Raw genomic sequence first — 18,431 nt, 5'->3', positions numbered from 1 at the left:
TGATGCAACATGTAATGTTCATAGTCTTGCAGAAGTACCCAGAGAAGACCCTGACTTAGGTGCTAAAATTCTTCCTTGGTCTTATCATTCAATAGGGGGAGACACCGCTAGCATAATATTTGCGCTGACGGATGGAAAACTCACCGATGAGCCTCAGTCGTTTAATGAGGTAAGATTGCACCAATATATATAAGATCATATGATATAGTCAAATTACTTTGCTACGGTTTGTATAGCATAGAATGTTAGGGCAGTCACATGTGTTTATCATCTTCCGAAACATGATACCTGACCTGTGTATATTGTTGCTATTTCCATTTTCCAGGCAGACAAGTCTAGATCCTTAGGAGCAACGGTCTTTGCAATTGGAGTCGGAAATTATGACGCCGTCCAGGTGAGATGTCCTCCATGACTAGAACGATGGTGTTACACTTTTCAAGAAAAAAAGGGAAGGAAATAAGAATACGAAGTGGAAATGCAGACACATGCCAGCACACAATTTCCAACACGTATACATTATCAACATTTATGAAAAGTTCATGACGTACTAAATTGTAATATTGTTACAGGCTTGAAACAAGTCATTTTTCTTACACTTGCTTTATCACAGTGTAATCAACGGTCACCCATAGTTGGTGGCAAGACGGAAGCCAATATTACAGCGATGTCAAACGTGTCAATGCTATTCAGAGTTCCTTTTGACAGCGATGTCTAGCTTATATAGCGTTAGTTATAAGTGCTGCCTTAACTTTATTGCAGAACAAATGATTAACTTTTACCAACAGCATTAACGAATCAAATTCTTTCTACTATGTTAGTTATAAGTGCTGCCTTAACTTCATTGCAGAACAAATAATTAACTTTTACCAACAGCATTAACGAATCAAATTCTTTCTACTATGTTCTCTTGTCGCCTATCTCTACCCATCTTACAGTTGAAATACGTGGCAGACAAACCTCCCAAGGACTATGTGTACCTTCAACACGAGTTTGAAGCGTTGGATAGCATCATTGATGTGGTAAAGAAACTTCATTGTTTGCACCTATGTAGCGTTTCCCATATCAACGAAGTGGGCAGGTGCTGACCGCCATGTTATCGTCCTTTATGTCAATGGACCGTAGCTCAATCGCACTGGCCGTCGTTCTATTGGCAAGATCTTACGAATTCTTCTGGTATTCCCTTCTGTGAGCTGTAAAGATGTAATAGTTGTTATCTTAGAGATTTCTAGGTGTCCTAAAACGCGTGAGCTACGATCAACTGATATGCAAATAGCTGACGTCACGCTCTATGCTTTCAACGAACTTGACACGTCTTTCATAGACCTCAGCGTCAGGATTTTCAAACATGTAACATATGCAACTGATTACGATTTTGGACCTCCTGGCGGCCTCATGTGGTATTACAACTGAACTATCGTGTTTTATATCTCCAGTTCTGGACATGCTATGGTAGATACCTCTTAGGCTCGTGTATAGATTTGAGACCATAGCATGTGCATACATGTATTGTGTTTGAGACGAAGCAAGAGAATAGCTGGGGAAATGGTTGGCGCATGTAGAGACCCTAAGTAATGATTGACCTGATGAACCACTATTTATGTAAATTAGGGCTAATTTGCATAATTAACGAAGAAAGAAATATGGTACAGCTATAGATGTCAGTTATACAAATTAAGACCCAATTTGCATAATCAATGATATTTAGAATGTGGATAGGTATTGGGAAGACGAAACCCAATGCAGAATTTAGGCTTCATGGCGGATACCGGTTTGTGTACCTTTTGTCTTGATTTGATAGCTTTTGGTGTCAGGAAAAGCGGTGTAATTTGGGGACCACTGGCAGGTTAGAGTTGTTTTATAATTACGGATTTTGCCAAAGCATTTGATAAAGTGCCCGCAACCGACTGCTGGTGGAGTAAAAAAATGATAACATCTGTCATCAGTGGACGTGCTTTCGCACCGTCGGGGTTATACTGCCCCTTACGGGGTGACATACCGAATAAAAAAACTCTTTTTAGACAACCAAGAGATTTATTCCACCGGCTGTGCTGCATTGCTATATGAAACAGTCAGAATTGTCTTGAAGAAGATGACAGATGGTCACCGAAACGTCGGTGGAATAAATCTCTTGGTTGTGTAAAAAGAGTATTTTTATTCAGTGACTTACGACCTGATGAAACTATTCACGGGGTGACATACCCTTTCGTGGCTTATACAAGACGGGGATTCGCCAGGTCTCTCGTCTGGGTGAATGGTGTAAATCACCGTATGGCTGATACGAGATGGAGGTTCGCCAGGCCCCCATCCAGATGATTTGTAGTGAATCACCAATTCCAGACAGTGGCGTGACTGTGGCGTGCGTCAGGCTTCGACCCCCGGGATGAGAGGTCCTTAAGATCGTCAGTCACCCGCCTACTTGCCCTATTTCTCAGAACAAGCCAGGAGAAAGTGCTTCCGTCTACTGTAGGCGTAAGGTAGCAGAACACAGTTTTCGGCCTATGGGGGTTTCTATAGTTAAGGACCACAAAGTGACCAACATCGACGTGGATAAAATAATAGTAGGGTACCCTACAAAATCGCGACAAACGAATATGTTGAAGTCAAGGGTACGATCTACAAAATAACTGAAAACAACAAAAAGTCATGGTTTCATTACAATTTCACGGCCACTTTGATATGGGGTCATGAGGGGTTATTCGGAACTGCAGCCGATTCACCTAGGCAGGCAGCTGCACAGGTCACGCGCATTTATACGCCGAATGGGAAAACTTCATAATCTCATTCGTACGATCTGAAAGCCCACTTATCATACTGCCATACAGTAAATTTCGTGCCTCGCTGGTATTCACGTCAACGTTTTTACACACGGTTCAAGGTTTAGGGCGCACTATTTTTTTTTACCGCTACGTCACAGCTCCGGGGGTCGCGGCGAAATACTGTGTGCTGCTACCTTGATATTGTACCAAGAACTAAGTGACTGTCTTAGTACTAGAGAAAGGCACCTTATTACACTTGTTTCACTTAAAGGCACCCAGAGCATTTTATGAGGCTTGAAAACTGGAAATATTCTAGTTGCTCTGTTAACCACATCTGCGTGCGGATTTCTTATCAAAAGTGCTCAAAAGCGGCACAAAATTAAGCTACATGGTGATCTTTTAGTTTCACGTGCCAAGTGTAAATAGACCGATACCATAGCCCCGCCCACCCCCGTCAAAACGTAGAAATGCAAAATTGAAACATAAAAATGCAAATATTTGACGGACATGCAGTCACTCTCTCATTGGTCGAACCACTAATTGTGATGGACACTTCAGTCTATTAGGGCAAGGACATAATGTCCTTGATTAGGGCTTGAATTTTCTATCAGTTCTCACCAAACAAACGACATCGTATCTTTGCTCCTTTAAAGGCCACCTAAGCAATATTAGGGCCCTGAAAGTCTAATATTCAAAATCAATTTTTTCTGATTTCTATCCATAGTAAGTTTAGATAATACTATCCCATCGCATATCGACCATCATGGAGCAAAAATGTGATGTCGTTGTGTGCTGGGAACTCATTGAAAATCTGAGCACTTGGAGGCCAGCCATCATTTCAAATCTTCCGAACATGCACGATTCTGACCGATAAGTCCCGAACGCTTCCGAAGAAATAATCACGTGGTCATGGCTCAATGTGCATTGTGACGTCACGCGGCCGGAAGTTACCGAAAATTGTCGACAGAAAACGGTTACGGCTGGATTCTGGGCTGATTTTTGGGGGGACCCAATAAATATAATACTCCTTTTGTGGCTTGCTTCTGTGCTATTTCTAAATGCCCTAAGTATCAAATAGTGATGCAGATGTGCTAATATAGGGAAGTAAATGTAAATTTCAACCTCACAAAACAGAATTGTTTTCCCCAGAATATTTCAAGTTTTACCCCCTGAAATCGCTTAGGGGTAAGTCTGTCATAGTTCTGGGATCTTCCACTGTTTGTTACTTATGCCGTGCTGTCGCCTTCTCACCTGATGATTGAATTATATGACGTCAGTGTTCTAAATTTCTCACCTGATGATTGAATTATATGGCGTGAATGAATAATGCTTTTCCTGAGGATGGATTTCGAAGAGCATTCAGAATTCAAAGCCACTAACTCGCCAATTTCAGCACATTCGACGGAAAGTTCCTCGACCTCCATCCTCACGAAAGCTAGTCTGAAAAGCAGTATCCATTCTGTTTGGGAAATTTAGAACACTGACGTCTATAATTCAATCAACAGGTGACAAATTTCGAACACTGAAGTCACATAATTCAATGATCAGGTGAGAAGACGTCAGCACGGCATAAGTAACAAACAGTGGAAGATCCCAGAACTATGACAGACTTATGTGAAACAAATTGAAGTAAGAACTTGACTTTGGGATATATCAAGCATATTATAGCAGACTTTTCAATTTTTTGTGTAGCTTTCATTTAAGTCAGCCTTTGTATCCCCACCTGTAGCATTGCTTGTTCTATAATTGTATACTTGCCCGATGGCAATTATTGCAAACGGCGTTACGATGTTTCGGCTGAATAAACATGACGAGTTAAAGTTGCGACCAATAAGCTTGATAGTGACAAATTAGTTATGTGGCTAAAAAGTGCCCGCGCCAAACTTTCACGTCGTATAACTGTCGAACGACGTGTGCAAGGACTACCAAACTTGGTGAATTTTCATAGAATTTAGTAGGTAAGTATTCTATGATGATAATATACATTTTTTTGCGGTTTCAAGGTTTTCCTGCTAAACCACATTTGTTTTCCTACATCACTAATATCGTATGTAATCTACTGTAACATTTATGATTAAATATCTATAATTTCTGCTAAATTGGTACGATGACGTCATAATTACGTCATAACGATACTAACATTACAGGGGTGATCAAGATTTGCATGTACATCATCCCCTGCAAATTTTGTGATCATATACTGTTTGGAAGCTTTAAGGGGGGGGGGGGGCGCTCCAGGAATAAAAAAACCCAACTGGTCTAGATAGGGTGAAAGTTTCGTTGACCATGCATAATTGAAATAACAGTATCAGCTTGCATCACGCAATTTACTTAATCTCTGTACAAATACATAACATACAATGTCATTTGATATCTAGCAAATCCCTCGTTAAATATGTAACGACAGCCACATCAATTTTGCAAACATAGCGGATAACATGTTATTCATCATGCTCTCTGTGCCAGCTTGCTCTTTATCTGTAGTTTTCTTGGCCGGCAGCTACCACTTTTTCATTTCTTTTACAATGCCACGTAATGAAACATGTCTCCGATAACGACTTACCGTAGTGCTGATCCGATAACATTTGAAAGGTCACGTTAACTTTACCCACCAGGAACGCCTGATGAAATCATAATGCAATCTACCTTCTGTTCTACGAAATTGCACGGCGTATCTTGTGGACACCGTCTGAGCACCCAAACAGCTTCTTGTAGTACTCTTTGTGGCGCCTCTTATGTTGAGCCTATCTACCTACTAAGATATACAGCTTGTTTAGAAAACGAGATAGGGATATCCAAACCGAAAGTTCCGCTGAAGTGCCATAGAAAGCTGCCATGGGGCCTAAAACCTAATTGTTTCTTTCTTTTGCCAACCGCCATCACCAACAAACTAAGGAAGTTAAACCTTTAACCTCCTTGAACATACCAAATATCATCAAGATTCATCAACAATCTGAGCAGAGGGTTCCGGCTGGTTTTTGACGTGTTTTAGGCGTTTTCGTCGGGCTTTCTGCTTTGTCATTTTTTTTCTTCTTTATAAACTCCACAGGGACAAAGAAAATAACGAAGTAGAAAGCATGGAGAGCACAATCTGACACGTTACGCTGTCCACAGACAAATATACGTATTCTTGGTGAAGGTAATAGATGCACGCTCGCCATGGGAATGGGTTTTCATTGCCACACTGGTTTTATATTGAATGGCATAGCAAGTTTTAAGTCATACATATGATATGTAGAAGCAAAACATTGTGTACATCTATTCCCAACCACTTCTTAGGTCGTCAACAAATCCTGCATAGAAATCCTGTCCGCATCACCGCCGTTTGTTTGTGCTGACGGTAAATATACAACTTCAAACCACTTCGTTTCTTCCTGCAAAAAGTCCTTGTCCACAATAGTCCAAATGTCAATCCAATATAGCAAGCTATCATCATGAGAAAAGTTGTGTCTATCCTCTCCAAATATGTAACATGCGCATGTTCTGACCTGCTGATTTTCCCCAGCTGGGTTTGAGGTTGATGTCTGGGGAAATGGCTTCAGAAAAACCGACAATATATCAAACGTCTTCTGCAACTTCAGACTGAACGATACAGACAACCAAGGTACTTAGTCATTTAGTCTTATTTTCTTGTATTCTAATAATAAAACTATTTCATGTCTTATCTTTTTGATTCCAGTGAATTTTTTCAGAATAACAACATCCAAACCAGTAACGTGTACAATTAAGGATCAATGACACACCCCAAAGTGTATTTCGCGTCATAAGACCTGGTCCTTTGTTATGACCACCGAATAAGTCCGAGCGAGCAACACGGATATCTTCTCTACTCCTTCTGATTGGTCAACAAAATCTAGCCATATAAGGCTGTGGGCGGTTTCACCCAGTGAGGGTGTCAAGAATAGTGTGTTCGTCCCTTCCTGTTTAAATTTGACTTGTATTGTAATGATTCTTTGTTTTTGTCATGTACATGTATTTACATGTAAGATCTGGTTTCTTTTAAGACGGTAAAAGACGGTATTTTTTAACAGAGAAAAGTGCTATCGATATTGACGAAAATAGTCCTCTCCCCTACATAATAGAACAGGTGAAGGAGTCATTTATTGTAATAATTGACCACTTGATATTTATCATTCACCACTTGTGGCACTTCTATGACGTTACAGTGTCATATGCGATATGAAATAGTGATTTCTGATTGGTCGACGTTATCTGGGTATATTAATATAATAATATATACTCATTGATGAATCGTGTTACGTTATCTATTATAAGCTGCAATCTATAATAAGTAATACTCTCCAGTTTACAGGCCGAAGGAAGTGAGAAGCGACTATCTGCGTTGCCCAGCTCCTAAGATTGACGAGCCTGGAAGGTATGTCCTGACATCTCCTTAAACGCGCTTGACGTTTTAGACACGCCCGGTTGACAGTTACTGACTTTAGTATTGGCTCATCAGCTTCCACCAATGTAGTGGAAATTACCAAGGGAGTTAACTGTTAAATATCCTAAACTTTGCTAATCAAGATCACAACAATTGCCTAAGGGTGGGTTTGTCATAATAAGTTGATGTCATTTGTAAATTGTAATTGATGGTCCTACCATTGCCATATTTTTTGCATCAATACTAACAAAACGAAGTCCAAAGGAACGCCGTGAATGATAAGAATTTTGTATTTTGCTCTTTTTTCATAGCTTCGTTGTGCTTCAAGTAAGCGTCAACGGAAAGACCTTCATTTCCAGCAACGTTACCATTGAAGCTCTAGATTGTACTCCGGTAAGAACGTCGTAACACCTTATAGAGTGACTTTTGGAGATAATTTAATTCCATTTGAACTTACATCTAGTAACATCTGTCGGTTGCTTTTCTATTGTCATCTCTCTAATTTGTAGCTGACCACTTGTTTCTAATTAAAGATTTTGCGATTGTATTCAGGTCATGTATATTCATATTCCATCAAGATGATTAAATCAAAATTCTCAGGTAATCAAAGTTGTCCTGGACCATGGACAAAACGTATATCTTAGCCTTTGGTTCCATGGTATGAAAACCTGAAATTCAGTAGAGTTGGATATTTACTGAAAGGATCATTTTCATTTTTGGAAAACATCGCATAAAATGATTTATTTGGGGCTTATTTGGGTGATATATTGCCACTTCTGTCACTTCCAATGCCATATATAGTGTTGGAAGTGACAGCCAATGGGAGCACTACATTAACAAATGCAAGGGCCTAATTGGCAAATTTGGTTAATAAATTTACCTTGCATTTCTGGCTTAGGTGCACTAGTATCTATACCAAAAGTGGTATGGGACTGCCTAGGACTTTGGTCACAATTGTAGCATACATTACTTCAGATTTATCTTTCTCAATTTTTGGCTATTTTCAGAACAATTAAATATATGTATCTTCAGTTCCTAGGTCACGGTACTAAAGGTACCCAGAACATTTTATGAGGCTTGAAACACGAATTGAAAAACTGAGAGAGTGACTGCATGTCCAACAAATATTTGCATCTTTATGGTTTTATTTTGCATTTCTACGTTTTGACGGATGTTGGCGGTGCTATGGTATCAGTCTGTTTATACTAGGCGCGTGAAACTAAAAGATCACCATGTAACTTATTTTTCTGCCACTTATGAGCACTATTGATATGAAATTATCACAAAAATGTGATAAACAGTGGCATCTAATGTCAATTTCATAGAGATTACAGCAACTAGAATATTTCCAGCTTTCAAGCCTCATAAAATGCTCTGGGTGCCTTTAAGCAACAATAATGTGAGATTTGGCATGTGCCTTTCTTGTGCATGTTCTCAGGCCCTCAGTCATATGTTTGGCATACGTATACAGCCCTTCAAAATCATTTTTGAAACCAGAAAGACCGTCATTTGCTCCTAAGCAAACACATCATATCTTAATCCCTCCCCATGCAATAATGGACGTTTTGTAATGATCTAAGCTACATTCATTTGTATGTGGCGTTCAATACGCGCGAGTTTCTGCAACACGTAAGCTTTTCTTGAGGTGTTTCTATCATAAATGTAATGCTCTAGATCTGTATTCCAGTACGAAATGCGCATCGAAATTTGCAGTACGTCCAGCATGATTTTTTAAAGCTTCTGGACTATCGAATTGCGAAATCGAAATTCTTCCATAGAAGAAATCTTTGGCAAGCAAGGTGTAGTTGTTTACATACGGAAATTTGCATGATACTTGTTGGTCCAGTCGCCACCGGAAGAGTCCATTACATGTATTACCTTTCTAGTTTTAGTATATGCTTTGGTTCAGGTGTGGCTTTGGAACAAGTTAGTTTTGCATGGGGAGGGATATGGGTGAACTTTGCTGTATTTGCTCGTGCAAATGTTGCCTTTCGAATTCTTATGAGATTTCTTAATACATAATCAATCAACGATGGAAAACCCAGCAAATAAAGTAACTTGCAGATTAAAGAACAAAATTAGTGAGCTATAGTTATCGTTTTCAATGAATTTAAAAGCATGCTCATCGGAACAAGCAGGAGACTGGCAAGCTGCAACATTCCCAACTTGGATGTCAACGGCGTCAACATAAAAACATGTGACAAATACACTTACCTTTGTGTGGTTATCAATCGACAGCTCAAGTGAGGGACCAGGCAAAGAAGTCTGTACCAGACTAACCGCGCCGGCTATAAGGAGAATATTTGCCTGGGGAGTTTGGCCATCGAGGGTTTCATTCGCAGGCGCAGTTTGGCAGATTTGACCCTCTCTCCGTAGCCGACTCCCTTAGCATACCATTCACTCTATTTGGCCAATTTCTATTATTTTCCCAACCCTTTCATATCAACCTCAGCACTTGTACCCTGTATAATGTCATCTTCCTACCCCGCATCACATGCGACTGCACATCACGGGAAGCTGCCCCCGACCAGGACCTACAGAAGATTCAAAGTATGCAGAATCGGGCTGGAAAACTGACACTAAAGGCCCCGAACAGGACACCATCAACCGAAGTGCTCTCTCGGCTGGGCTGAAAAGACAGTAAAGTAACACACCAGTACTAATCCAAAACGCCCTAAACTACAAACTGCTACCCTACATGCGACAGATGTTTTTGTACTGTACCAAAGGACATGGAAAACCAGGCAAAGCACAAGCAGTCAGCTGGTTGTCCCCAAACTTTAGCGAGAGACCTTCAGAAGATCGGTAGCCTACCGTGGACCAAATGTCTGGAACTGCCTACCGCCAGACACACGTACGGCTCCGAATCTGACTTATTAAAGAGACTCTTGAAGTAACGGAAATTTATTTATTTATTCAGATTGACCACATTTGTGGAAGGATTGACCACATTTGTGGAAGGATTGACATAACAATCAATGTTTCAACTACTGCAGCAGCAGAAAACAGTGGACTACTATTGACATAACAGGTGACTATCACCCAGACCAGACTGTAAGGTTTGGACCATCGCCCCCCGGGGCATGCCCCTACTCTTTTTCGAAAGGTGTGGTGGGTTCTTTAACGTGCGCGGGGTGTGGCTCTCCCCAAACACGGGACCTCCATTTAACAACGTCCTAACGAACGGACACGGACCATGAACCAACACTAGCCCTACTATATGTTGTATGTTGTACCAATTGTATATGTTGTACCATATATATGTAATGATATATGTTGATAGAGTTAGGCCATGTTGATTTGATTATATGGATGACATCCGCGCGCGCATCAATTTTCGTTCGTTTCCAAAAATAAAAAGAGTTTTCGACTATACTGTACATCGCACAAAGCAGCTCCATAATGATCAAACATATGATGTAGAGTAGAAAAAAGAAATATTGGAAACTGATACCAATGTCGTAGAATATTAAAATCAATTCCAAAGTCAAAGAAGAAGATGTGAAAATGAAGAATCCATAATTCGCTATACCATACTCTGTGTATTAGTAATTTGTTCAACCTTCCCGACCACGTACATTTTTGATGATTTAGGTAACTCTTTTTTTTACAACCTTTTTGCGTTTTGGCGCCTTCGCGCCGAAACGCAATGTCTTGGCTTTTACCTTCGATGCATGGGCCTGCATGCATGCAGGATGCTTCGATGGTTCAACACTGTGTCGCACACCATATGACCTTATATGGCAATACATTCCAAAATTCTTGTATAGCCGTTGCCTTATATGGCAAGTGAGCAAGAAATTTCAGGCAGGCTTGATTTGCATGACACATAGGAGGGCGACCGCATGTAACTGCTACAACTGTTCGGAAATATCATTGCATTGTGGTTTCGGACTTTGATATCCTGAAAAATGACCATATTACATCTATACCACAAGATTGCAGAAGAAAAAAAATGATTTCGTCAAGAAAACGACCAAAAATCGACATAAATGATACCATGTAGTGAGGTTAAAGCATTATGTACAGTGCCGCAGGTAACACACTACAGCTTAGCTCAACATATTACGTCGTAGTGCTTCGGATCAGGAGGATCCAGGATCGAGTCAGTGCATGGATTTTTTTTATTTTTAGATATTAAATATCAAAAATATATATCAATATTATATTAATCTATCAATATCATATTTATGAATATCATATTTTTATTTTTTTCATTAATAGATAAATAAATATTTTATATTTGTTATTTTCAAATATTCATTTAATTCATAGATTCCAAACCCGGCATTCGAATTTTTCTGTTCATTGTAATGGAAAATACCGTGCAGCGGCTCCTATGCGCGGTAAGATGATTCTTGCAAAACACTCGCCACTAAACTTCTATTCCCGATGTAAACAGAGGCTCTTGATGTTGTTTGCAAAACAGCGATCCTTTGTTACAGTAGCAAATGCTCCATTGTTCAGTAACGACTTCATTCAGACAACACGGACGTGGAAAGTGACGCCGCTCGGCACAAAAATATGGGAATTTTCATGAATTTTAGCCAAATTATCCAGGAAAATAAGGAAGAAATGTTGTAAATGCGGAAACCAGAATAATAGGGATGAGGCAGCTGTTCATTGGTTTAAATACTTGTTTGACATTTGGTAGTCATTTTAGATAGAACCTTAGCTGTTATGAACCTCTATTTCACTTTTAAATTACCATAGTGCTTATGATTCAATGGTGCTTTTTCAAATTTTATGTTTTATTGCGTGCTATGTACATAATTACATTGATAGCTTTTATAATGAGCCTATTGTGCATTTTAGAAATAAGTACAAGTTGTAGGCCAAGACCAGCTTTTTCAAAAGCACTTAAGTTAAGTGCCGTAACTTCAAAATTGCTTTCCCCAATCTGCCTTTCTCTATTAAAACAGTACTCCTTTCCCAAAATGACAACTTTTCTTATAGACTCAACAGCCCTTGAGTGACTTTCTCTGGCAGATTTTACTTCAAGAAAAGGGAAAAGACAATTCACACTCATAAACGTAGCCAAAACGCCAGCTTTTTTGAAAAGCACTTGATGTTTTTTTCATTCGCACGCTCGCATCCGTTTTGGGGTTCCCAGAGGATGCCATCCATATAATCAAATCAACATTATTAGGACTTTTAAAAATGACTGTGTACCTCTGTAATATTTTGTCTGACCCTTACCTCTTCGCCGATCACCTCAAAGAAAAGCGATCTAGGTGCCGATTTTGGCTTCTCAGATATGAACAAGGTTCAAACAAACAAAACACGTGCATATGACAGGAAATAAAGGGTTATTATCTATATTAATTTTCACAGACAGATGTGTCAGCGATCGTGCTCCCCGTGTTCTTCCTCTTCCTCCTCCTGGCGCTACTGCTTCTCTGGTGGTTCTGGCAGCTTCTCTGCTGTTACGTAGTGAGTCAAATCTTTTCCTTTACACCTTCTAAACAGGCCTATAATCATAACCAGTATCGTATTACACCCACAAGGAAGGCCAGCCTCTAGAATTGCAGACGAGCTCAGTTTTATAAAGTTAACATACAGAGCTCACCCGCTGCTTTTGTGATTGTGGCAACAGTAGTAGCCCTGACCAGCAGGCGTCTCCCTGGCATGACATGTGAAAAATGTTATGCAAATTATCATTTTTTTCATGTTAATAAAGGTAAAAATTTACCCCAGCAGATTTATCTTTGACATTTGTCTTAAACACGGTATTTCTCAACTTTCTAATCAGTAGGTAGAAAGTCAATGCGCTATACGCCAAAAATAGTTACTCAAGCAACTGGATAAACATTTTTTTTGCGTTATACTCCCGTCGTGTGTCTACATGGCTCATTCTAGGTTTAATCCTGCATCACTCTATAAGACAAGGAGCCTGTGATTTTGTCGCTGCAATCTCTGTAAATAGCTGCTGTAGCCGAAATAAGATTGATATTGTCTGTGTTATAGGTCATCAGTGACAAAGAAGAAGAAGCAGAAGAGGTATAAATTTATTATCTATCTTTGACTCTCTCTACTGCGTTTTTGTTTTTAATGTGTACCTCCATTCTGGACTATAGAGTTTGAGATATCATTTCATCTTCAACAAGACTGAGTACATATTTGCTAAGTATGAAGGAAAGATCTCCAGAAGCCTTTCTTTGTTTTGCGTCAAGACGATTTTTTTTGTACACAGGAAGAGCCGAAACCCAAGTGGCCCAAAGTCAGTGCTTCCTACTACGGTGGAAGAGGCGCGGGAGGAATGTCCCGTATGCAGGTATGAGGAAAATTATCGCTGACATTGAAACTGGGGGGTGCATTTTTGTATCTAATACTGATATCAGTTTTTGCAAAAATCAATGTGCACATGAATACTACTTTGCCATGAAGCTTCATGAATCACATGGAGATACATGAGAAATTGACGTACAGACTTCAAACGCAACATAGATCATCAAGAAAACAGTTGAAATCAACCTGCATGTTAACTACGAGGATAATACAGAGAAGATGAATGATGATCGCCCAAAGTAGATTCGCGATGACCTCCCCAATACATCATCTGGTCATGTAAAGGAAAAGTTGCAAGCAATGGTCGTTCGTAGTAATGTTATGGCCATTGAATACGTTTTATAACCTGTAAGCTGCTTCATCATCATCACGTGATCCACCGGAGATCTGAATCCTTCAGAACGTTATCATAAGCATCATTGCTTGAGGGATGTTAGGGTCTCCTCTCAGACCTAACTACTATAATTCACTTTATCTTCACGGTAGCAAAATTTCACGGTGTAAGGAAAATAGACATCACGGTGGCGGCAAGTGATTTGCAGAACAGATATGGAATAATGAATAATAACAGTTTTTTCACGGTGATGAGAAGTTCACGGTACAGAATTTTGTTTGGAGAGCTACTAGTTCACTTTCTTCACAATAAGAAAGTTTGAGGTAGAAAGATAACCTCCGAGCAATGCGTTTTCTGTCAAATTGTTTCTTTGTTATCAACAATATATTCTCAATTAAGGTACAATGGGGAGGACTTGGATCAACAGAGGCAGGAGCAAAGCTAGACCGCCCCAAAGACGCTGAGATAGAAGTTCCACAAGAGCCAATGCCCAAGTCCCTAACATTGTGGGAAACTATTCTGGTATGCAACATTATTTGTTCTAAGTGTTTGAAATGCAGTTCATGCGTTGTATCTTTGTTTGTTTTTACACTTTTCAAGAAATTGTTGTTGTTGTGATGGTATCTCCTAATCTCCAAGCAGATCTAACGGTTGCAAAGACCGTATCCAACTGGCAAAAGGAGTTTTTATTGGAACCCTGGTTGTATCTCCTGTACATTAATCACGTTACTAAGAGATTTTTAAAATCGACTTTCAAAGTTAGTTACATACAGTTAATCTGCAATTACATGTAGCGTGTTGATGGGTGTTAATGGAAAAAGAGACAGTTTTGTAGTAAACCTTCATATGTCCTATGTATTGTTAAATCTGTTCTGGTAAAATATTGTGACTAATTTCATATACTGCACAGGGGAAACTCCGAATATGTAGTGATTATCTATTGAAGCAATACCACAGAGTTGACATCATGAGACCAAGGCCGGGAGACAAGGTACTATGATGTTCACCCTTCCTTTATCGGGCATTCTACCTCATACAAATAGTTTTATTCCTTTAAAATGTGTCAGAATGATTCTTGGTTGTACGTTCTTGGTAGTGGGGTCATAGAATATATAGGCTACAGAACATTCAGTAAGTTGAAGTTGGTAGAGAAGAAGATGCACGCATCTGGAAAGTTTTGGTATCATTAAACATTGACTATCAAACAAGGCCATATACGTTACCACTCCTCGACGTTGCTCTCAGGAAGCTATAACACACAAATATGCTTTCTAATAATCCTTATTTTAGCACACCACTGTTTATTTCTGTTTTTGCAGAGTTTGTGCATCGCAGTGAGAAGAACGTGAGATGAAGGAAAAAACACATCACCACCCTGTGCATGTATATGTAGAAAGCTAACCATATTTCAACTTGACATCAACATACTATATTGCAGTTTACGTCCACTGGTCCTCGAAATATTGCAGAAAATTGAAAATAACTATCATTGCTACTGTGGATCTGTAGATTATATTGAGTTTATCCGTTAGTTATATAAAGATGAGTTTTTTCTCGGAATGTCCGATGACAACAAGAAACCTTATACAATTTGCAACACAACCATTAGTGGTACTGTAAATAGTTTTAGCTTAGAATACTTTGTGAAATTCCCGAAGAGAAATACTTAGTGGCCTTTGACTCAACAGCTAAAGATAACGTTGTATTGATAACTTTGATACAACTCCTAGTGATTACGACATAAGCTCTATCCGTAGTTTCAGAGTGGCATTTTCTTTGTTTATCATATAATTAGGTTTCTTTAATGCGGGGCTATAGGTACAGGGGTACATGCACGATCTTATGAACTTGTTAAAAATTGTCGCAATCTATGTCATACGGACATCAATACATAATCGTTTACCACCGATAAAGTTATCCTGAATAGAGGCAAATGAATTATTGCTATTGCATCCTGAACAACATGTGTAAAAATGGAAACATCGTAAATGCCGAATACAACTATCAACTACCAGATAGAAAAGACAAAAAGTAATGATCAAATGCGTTTAATATATGTTTTCGTCCATCGTCTAACGCATATATTTAATCAACTTATAGCTTATAACGTAGCGCTACCAGTCATGGTGCGCTACCAATTAATGTCCACTTTGGGTCATGTCCACATGTCGAGGTGTATTATGCTAAAGCCAGTTCTCATGGGCAATTTTCGTCCATCGTCTAACGCATCTATTTAATCAACGTATAGCTTATAACGTGGCGCTACCAGTTATGGTGCGCTACCAATTAATGTCACTTTTGTCCACATGCCTGTATCATGCTAAAGCCAGTTCTCAAGGGCAATAAAGAACGGCATAAGTATGATCCTTAGTCACGACTCTTCTTTATACAAAACAATGAGATAGGTTTACGTTTAGCGACACAACAGAATAAACTCCCGAACCAGTAACAGCAAGAGGCGTCATGCATGACGTATTTCAGATGTAATTCAACACCGCGTACTTCATCGTGTTTTTCTCATCATCATCATCATTAGGTCGTGACAAGTTATATACAATATAGCGCCCCCCCTCCTCACCTATGGCTACATTTTCTTACTCACACTGTAGCTAGTATCTTTTAAAAGTAGCTGACGTTAAACATTTCTTTGATATTCAAACTATCTGTGGCGATTTGAGGTTTGAAACTCCTACTAGTTTTAGGAAGGTTTGATACAACCCAGCGCCGCAACCTACGGCTACATTTTCGCGTCAAAACAGTATTACCATGCGTTTATCACGTAAACTCTACGTGACGTCAATGTTGCAGTTGAAATTCACAGCACAACATTATATTCTTGAATCGCGTCAAGCAAGCGGCGGGACAAACATAGTGGATTTACTATCATTTGTCTGTAGACTACTTTGGACGATTTATGTGCATTTTTCTAGAAGGAAAAAGACTGAGGTAGACCTAATAGGAAACACTAATAGGTATATGCAGGTACATCCATCATTTCATATCAGCATAATACTATATAATAGTTAGAACATGGCCGAGCCCTCTCCATGGGAAAATAGTGAAGGGGCTTCCTTGACTCCCGAGGCGAATCTTCTAACTGTTTTAGAACAAGGCCACATCCCCGAAGATTTTTATCAATATGAATGACGGATGATGTTTTCAGCACATCATATTATATTGAAGCCAAAAGACCTGTAAACAAGCTTCGTCAACGTCCTATCTGTTTTAGAACCTGGCCGCTACCACGAAATTTTTGTTTTCATGATTCATCCAAAAATATCATATACAGATTTTTGAACTGGGATTTTTGAACTGAGTTACTAAAATGTTCCTTTTTTTCATTGGAGTACTGGTTGAACTTCTTGAGCTGAGAGCATTATGCGTGTTATTTTCAAAAGCTAAAAAAAATTATTCCTTTTTCCCAGTAGTTGTTTCCCGACTGTCTGTTAACAATCAATTTCAATGCTAATTGGTTAGCTAGTGTTGCTATCACTGTTGATGCTATTGTTTTCCCTTTTCTGAATTTGTGCATGTTATCATGTATCGCCCATACTATAGGTATGATGATGATATTGTTATGTATCGCCTATACTATTCGTATGGGCAATACATATTATATTTATCTCCATGAAAAATGGAGATATAGTTTTGGGTGTGTCTGTGTGTTTGTTTGTCTGCTTGTCTGTCTGTTTGTCTGTTTGTGTTCCCGCAGTCTGTAGTCAGCATACATCAAGAACCTCTTGATGGATTACGATGATATTTGGTATGTGGGCAGGTGTTGTGAAGCCGAAGTTCAAGGTCGATTTTGGGCCCCTGGTATGTGACCTTGGTACTGCAGCAGAACTTCAATTTTTGTATCTTTTGACCTGGACATGCTGTGGTTTTGATTTTGGGGTGGCAGATAGCTTGTGATGTAATAAAAAAGTGGTGTAGGTTTGGGCCCCCTAGCAGCTTCCTCTGGAACTGCAGGGGCGTTTTTGTGAAAATCTTCTAAGGAGAATAACTGAACAAAGGAACAACGGATTCCCATGATATTTAGTATGCAGGTAGATTAGATAGAGATATAAACAATGAAGTGCAAATTATGCTAATTGGGACTTCATTTGCATAGCTAATAAGTATAATCTACATTTGCAGTGTTTTCCATTATCAGACTCAAATACATGTAACGTATGTAGTTTATGGAAAGTGGATCACCAACAGATACCAATTAGGCAAATAAATTCCTAATTTGCATAATTAATGCAAAACACCATATCTCATCTAATTGGAAAATTATAGGACTGTCAATATGATTCTTAGTATGCAAGTAGCTTAGACAGAGATATACATAATGTAGTGCAAATTATGCTAATTGTGACTTAATTCGCATAGCTAATGAGGAAAATCTATATTTGCAGTTTTTCCATTATCAGACTCAAATATATGTAACATATGTAGTTTATGGAAAGTGGTGCATCAACAGATACCAATTATACAAATGAATTCCTAATTTGCATGATTAATGCAAACACACCATAATTCATCTAATTGGAAAATTATAGGACTGTCAATATTGCAACATGTGTAAGTTTGATAAAGGTGTTTATGACCAAGCATATATCATGCAAATGTGTAAGTCATTTGCATGAATAGAATTGTTCATGGAGATATGAGGTCGTGGAACTCT

General features: G+C 39.1%; 1 protein-coding gene across 1 annotated transcript in view; it reads left to right on the top strand.

The window, feature by feature from the left end:
• The window catches only part of LOC136448432 (anthrax toxin receptor 1-like), a 38,714-nt gene extending 22,588 nt beyond the window's left edge, over window positions 1–16,126 (top strand). The window contains exons 6-18 of the mRNA XM_066447988.1: window positions 96–169; window positions 326–394; window positions 936–1,019; window positions 6,036–6,096; window positions 6,262–6,360; window positions 7,062–7,131; window positions 7,452–7,533; window positions 12,475–12,573; window positions 13,108–13,140; window positions 13,334–13,414; window positions 14,162–14,284; window positions 14,673–14,753; window positions 15,082–16,126. Of these exons, the coding sequence (XP_066304085.1) occupies window positions 96–169; window positions 326–394; window positions 936–1,019; window positions 6,036–6,096; window positions 6,262–6,360; window positions 7,062–7,131; window positions 7,452–7,533; window positions 12,475–12,573; window positions 13,108–13,140; window positions 13,334–13,414; window positions 14,162–14,284; window positions 14,673–14,753; window positions 15,082–15,111 (986 nt within the window). The 3' untranslated portion in view covers window positions 15,112–16,126. The remainder of the gene's footprint in view (window positions 1–95; window positions 170–325; window positions 395–935; window positions 1,020–6,035; window positions 6,097–6,261; window positions 6,361–7,061; window positions 7,132–7,451; window positions 7,534–12,474; window positions 12,574–13,107; window positions 13,141–13,333; window positions 13,415–14,161; window positions 14,285–14,672; window positions 14,754–15,081) is intronic.
• Window positions 16,127–18,431: the final 2,305 nt, after the last annotated feature.

The sequence above is a fragment of the Branchiostoma lanceolatum genome, chromosome 14 (assembly GCF_035083965.1).
Source record: "Branchiostoma lanceolatum isolate klBraLanc5 chromosome 14, klBraLanc5.hap2, whole genome shotgun sequence".
NCBI lineage: Eukaryota > Metazoa > Chordata > Leptocardii > Amphioxiformes > Branchiostomatidae > Branchiostoma > Branchiostoma lanceolatum.
This window is presented reverse-complemented; position numbering and strand designations above follow the sequence as displayed.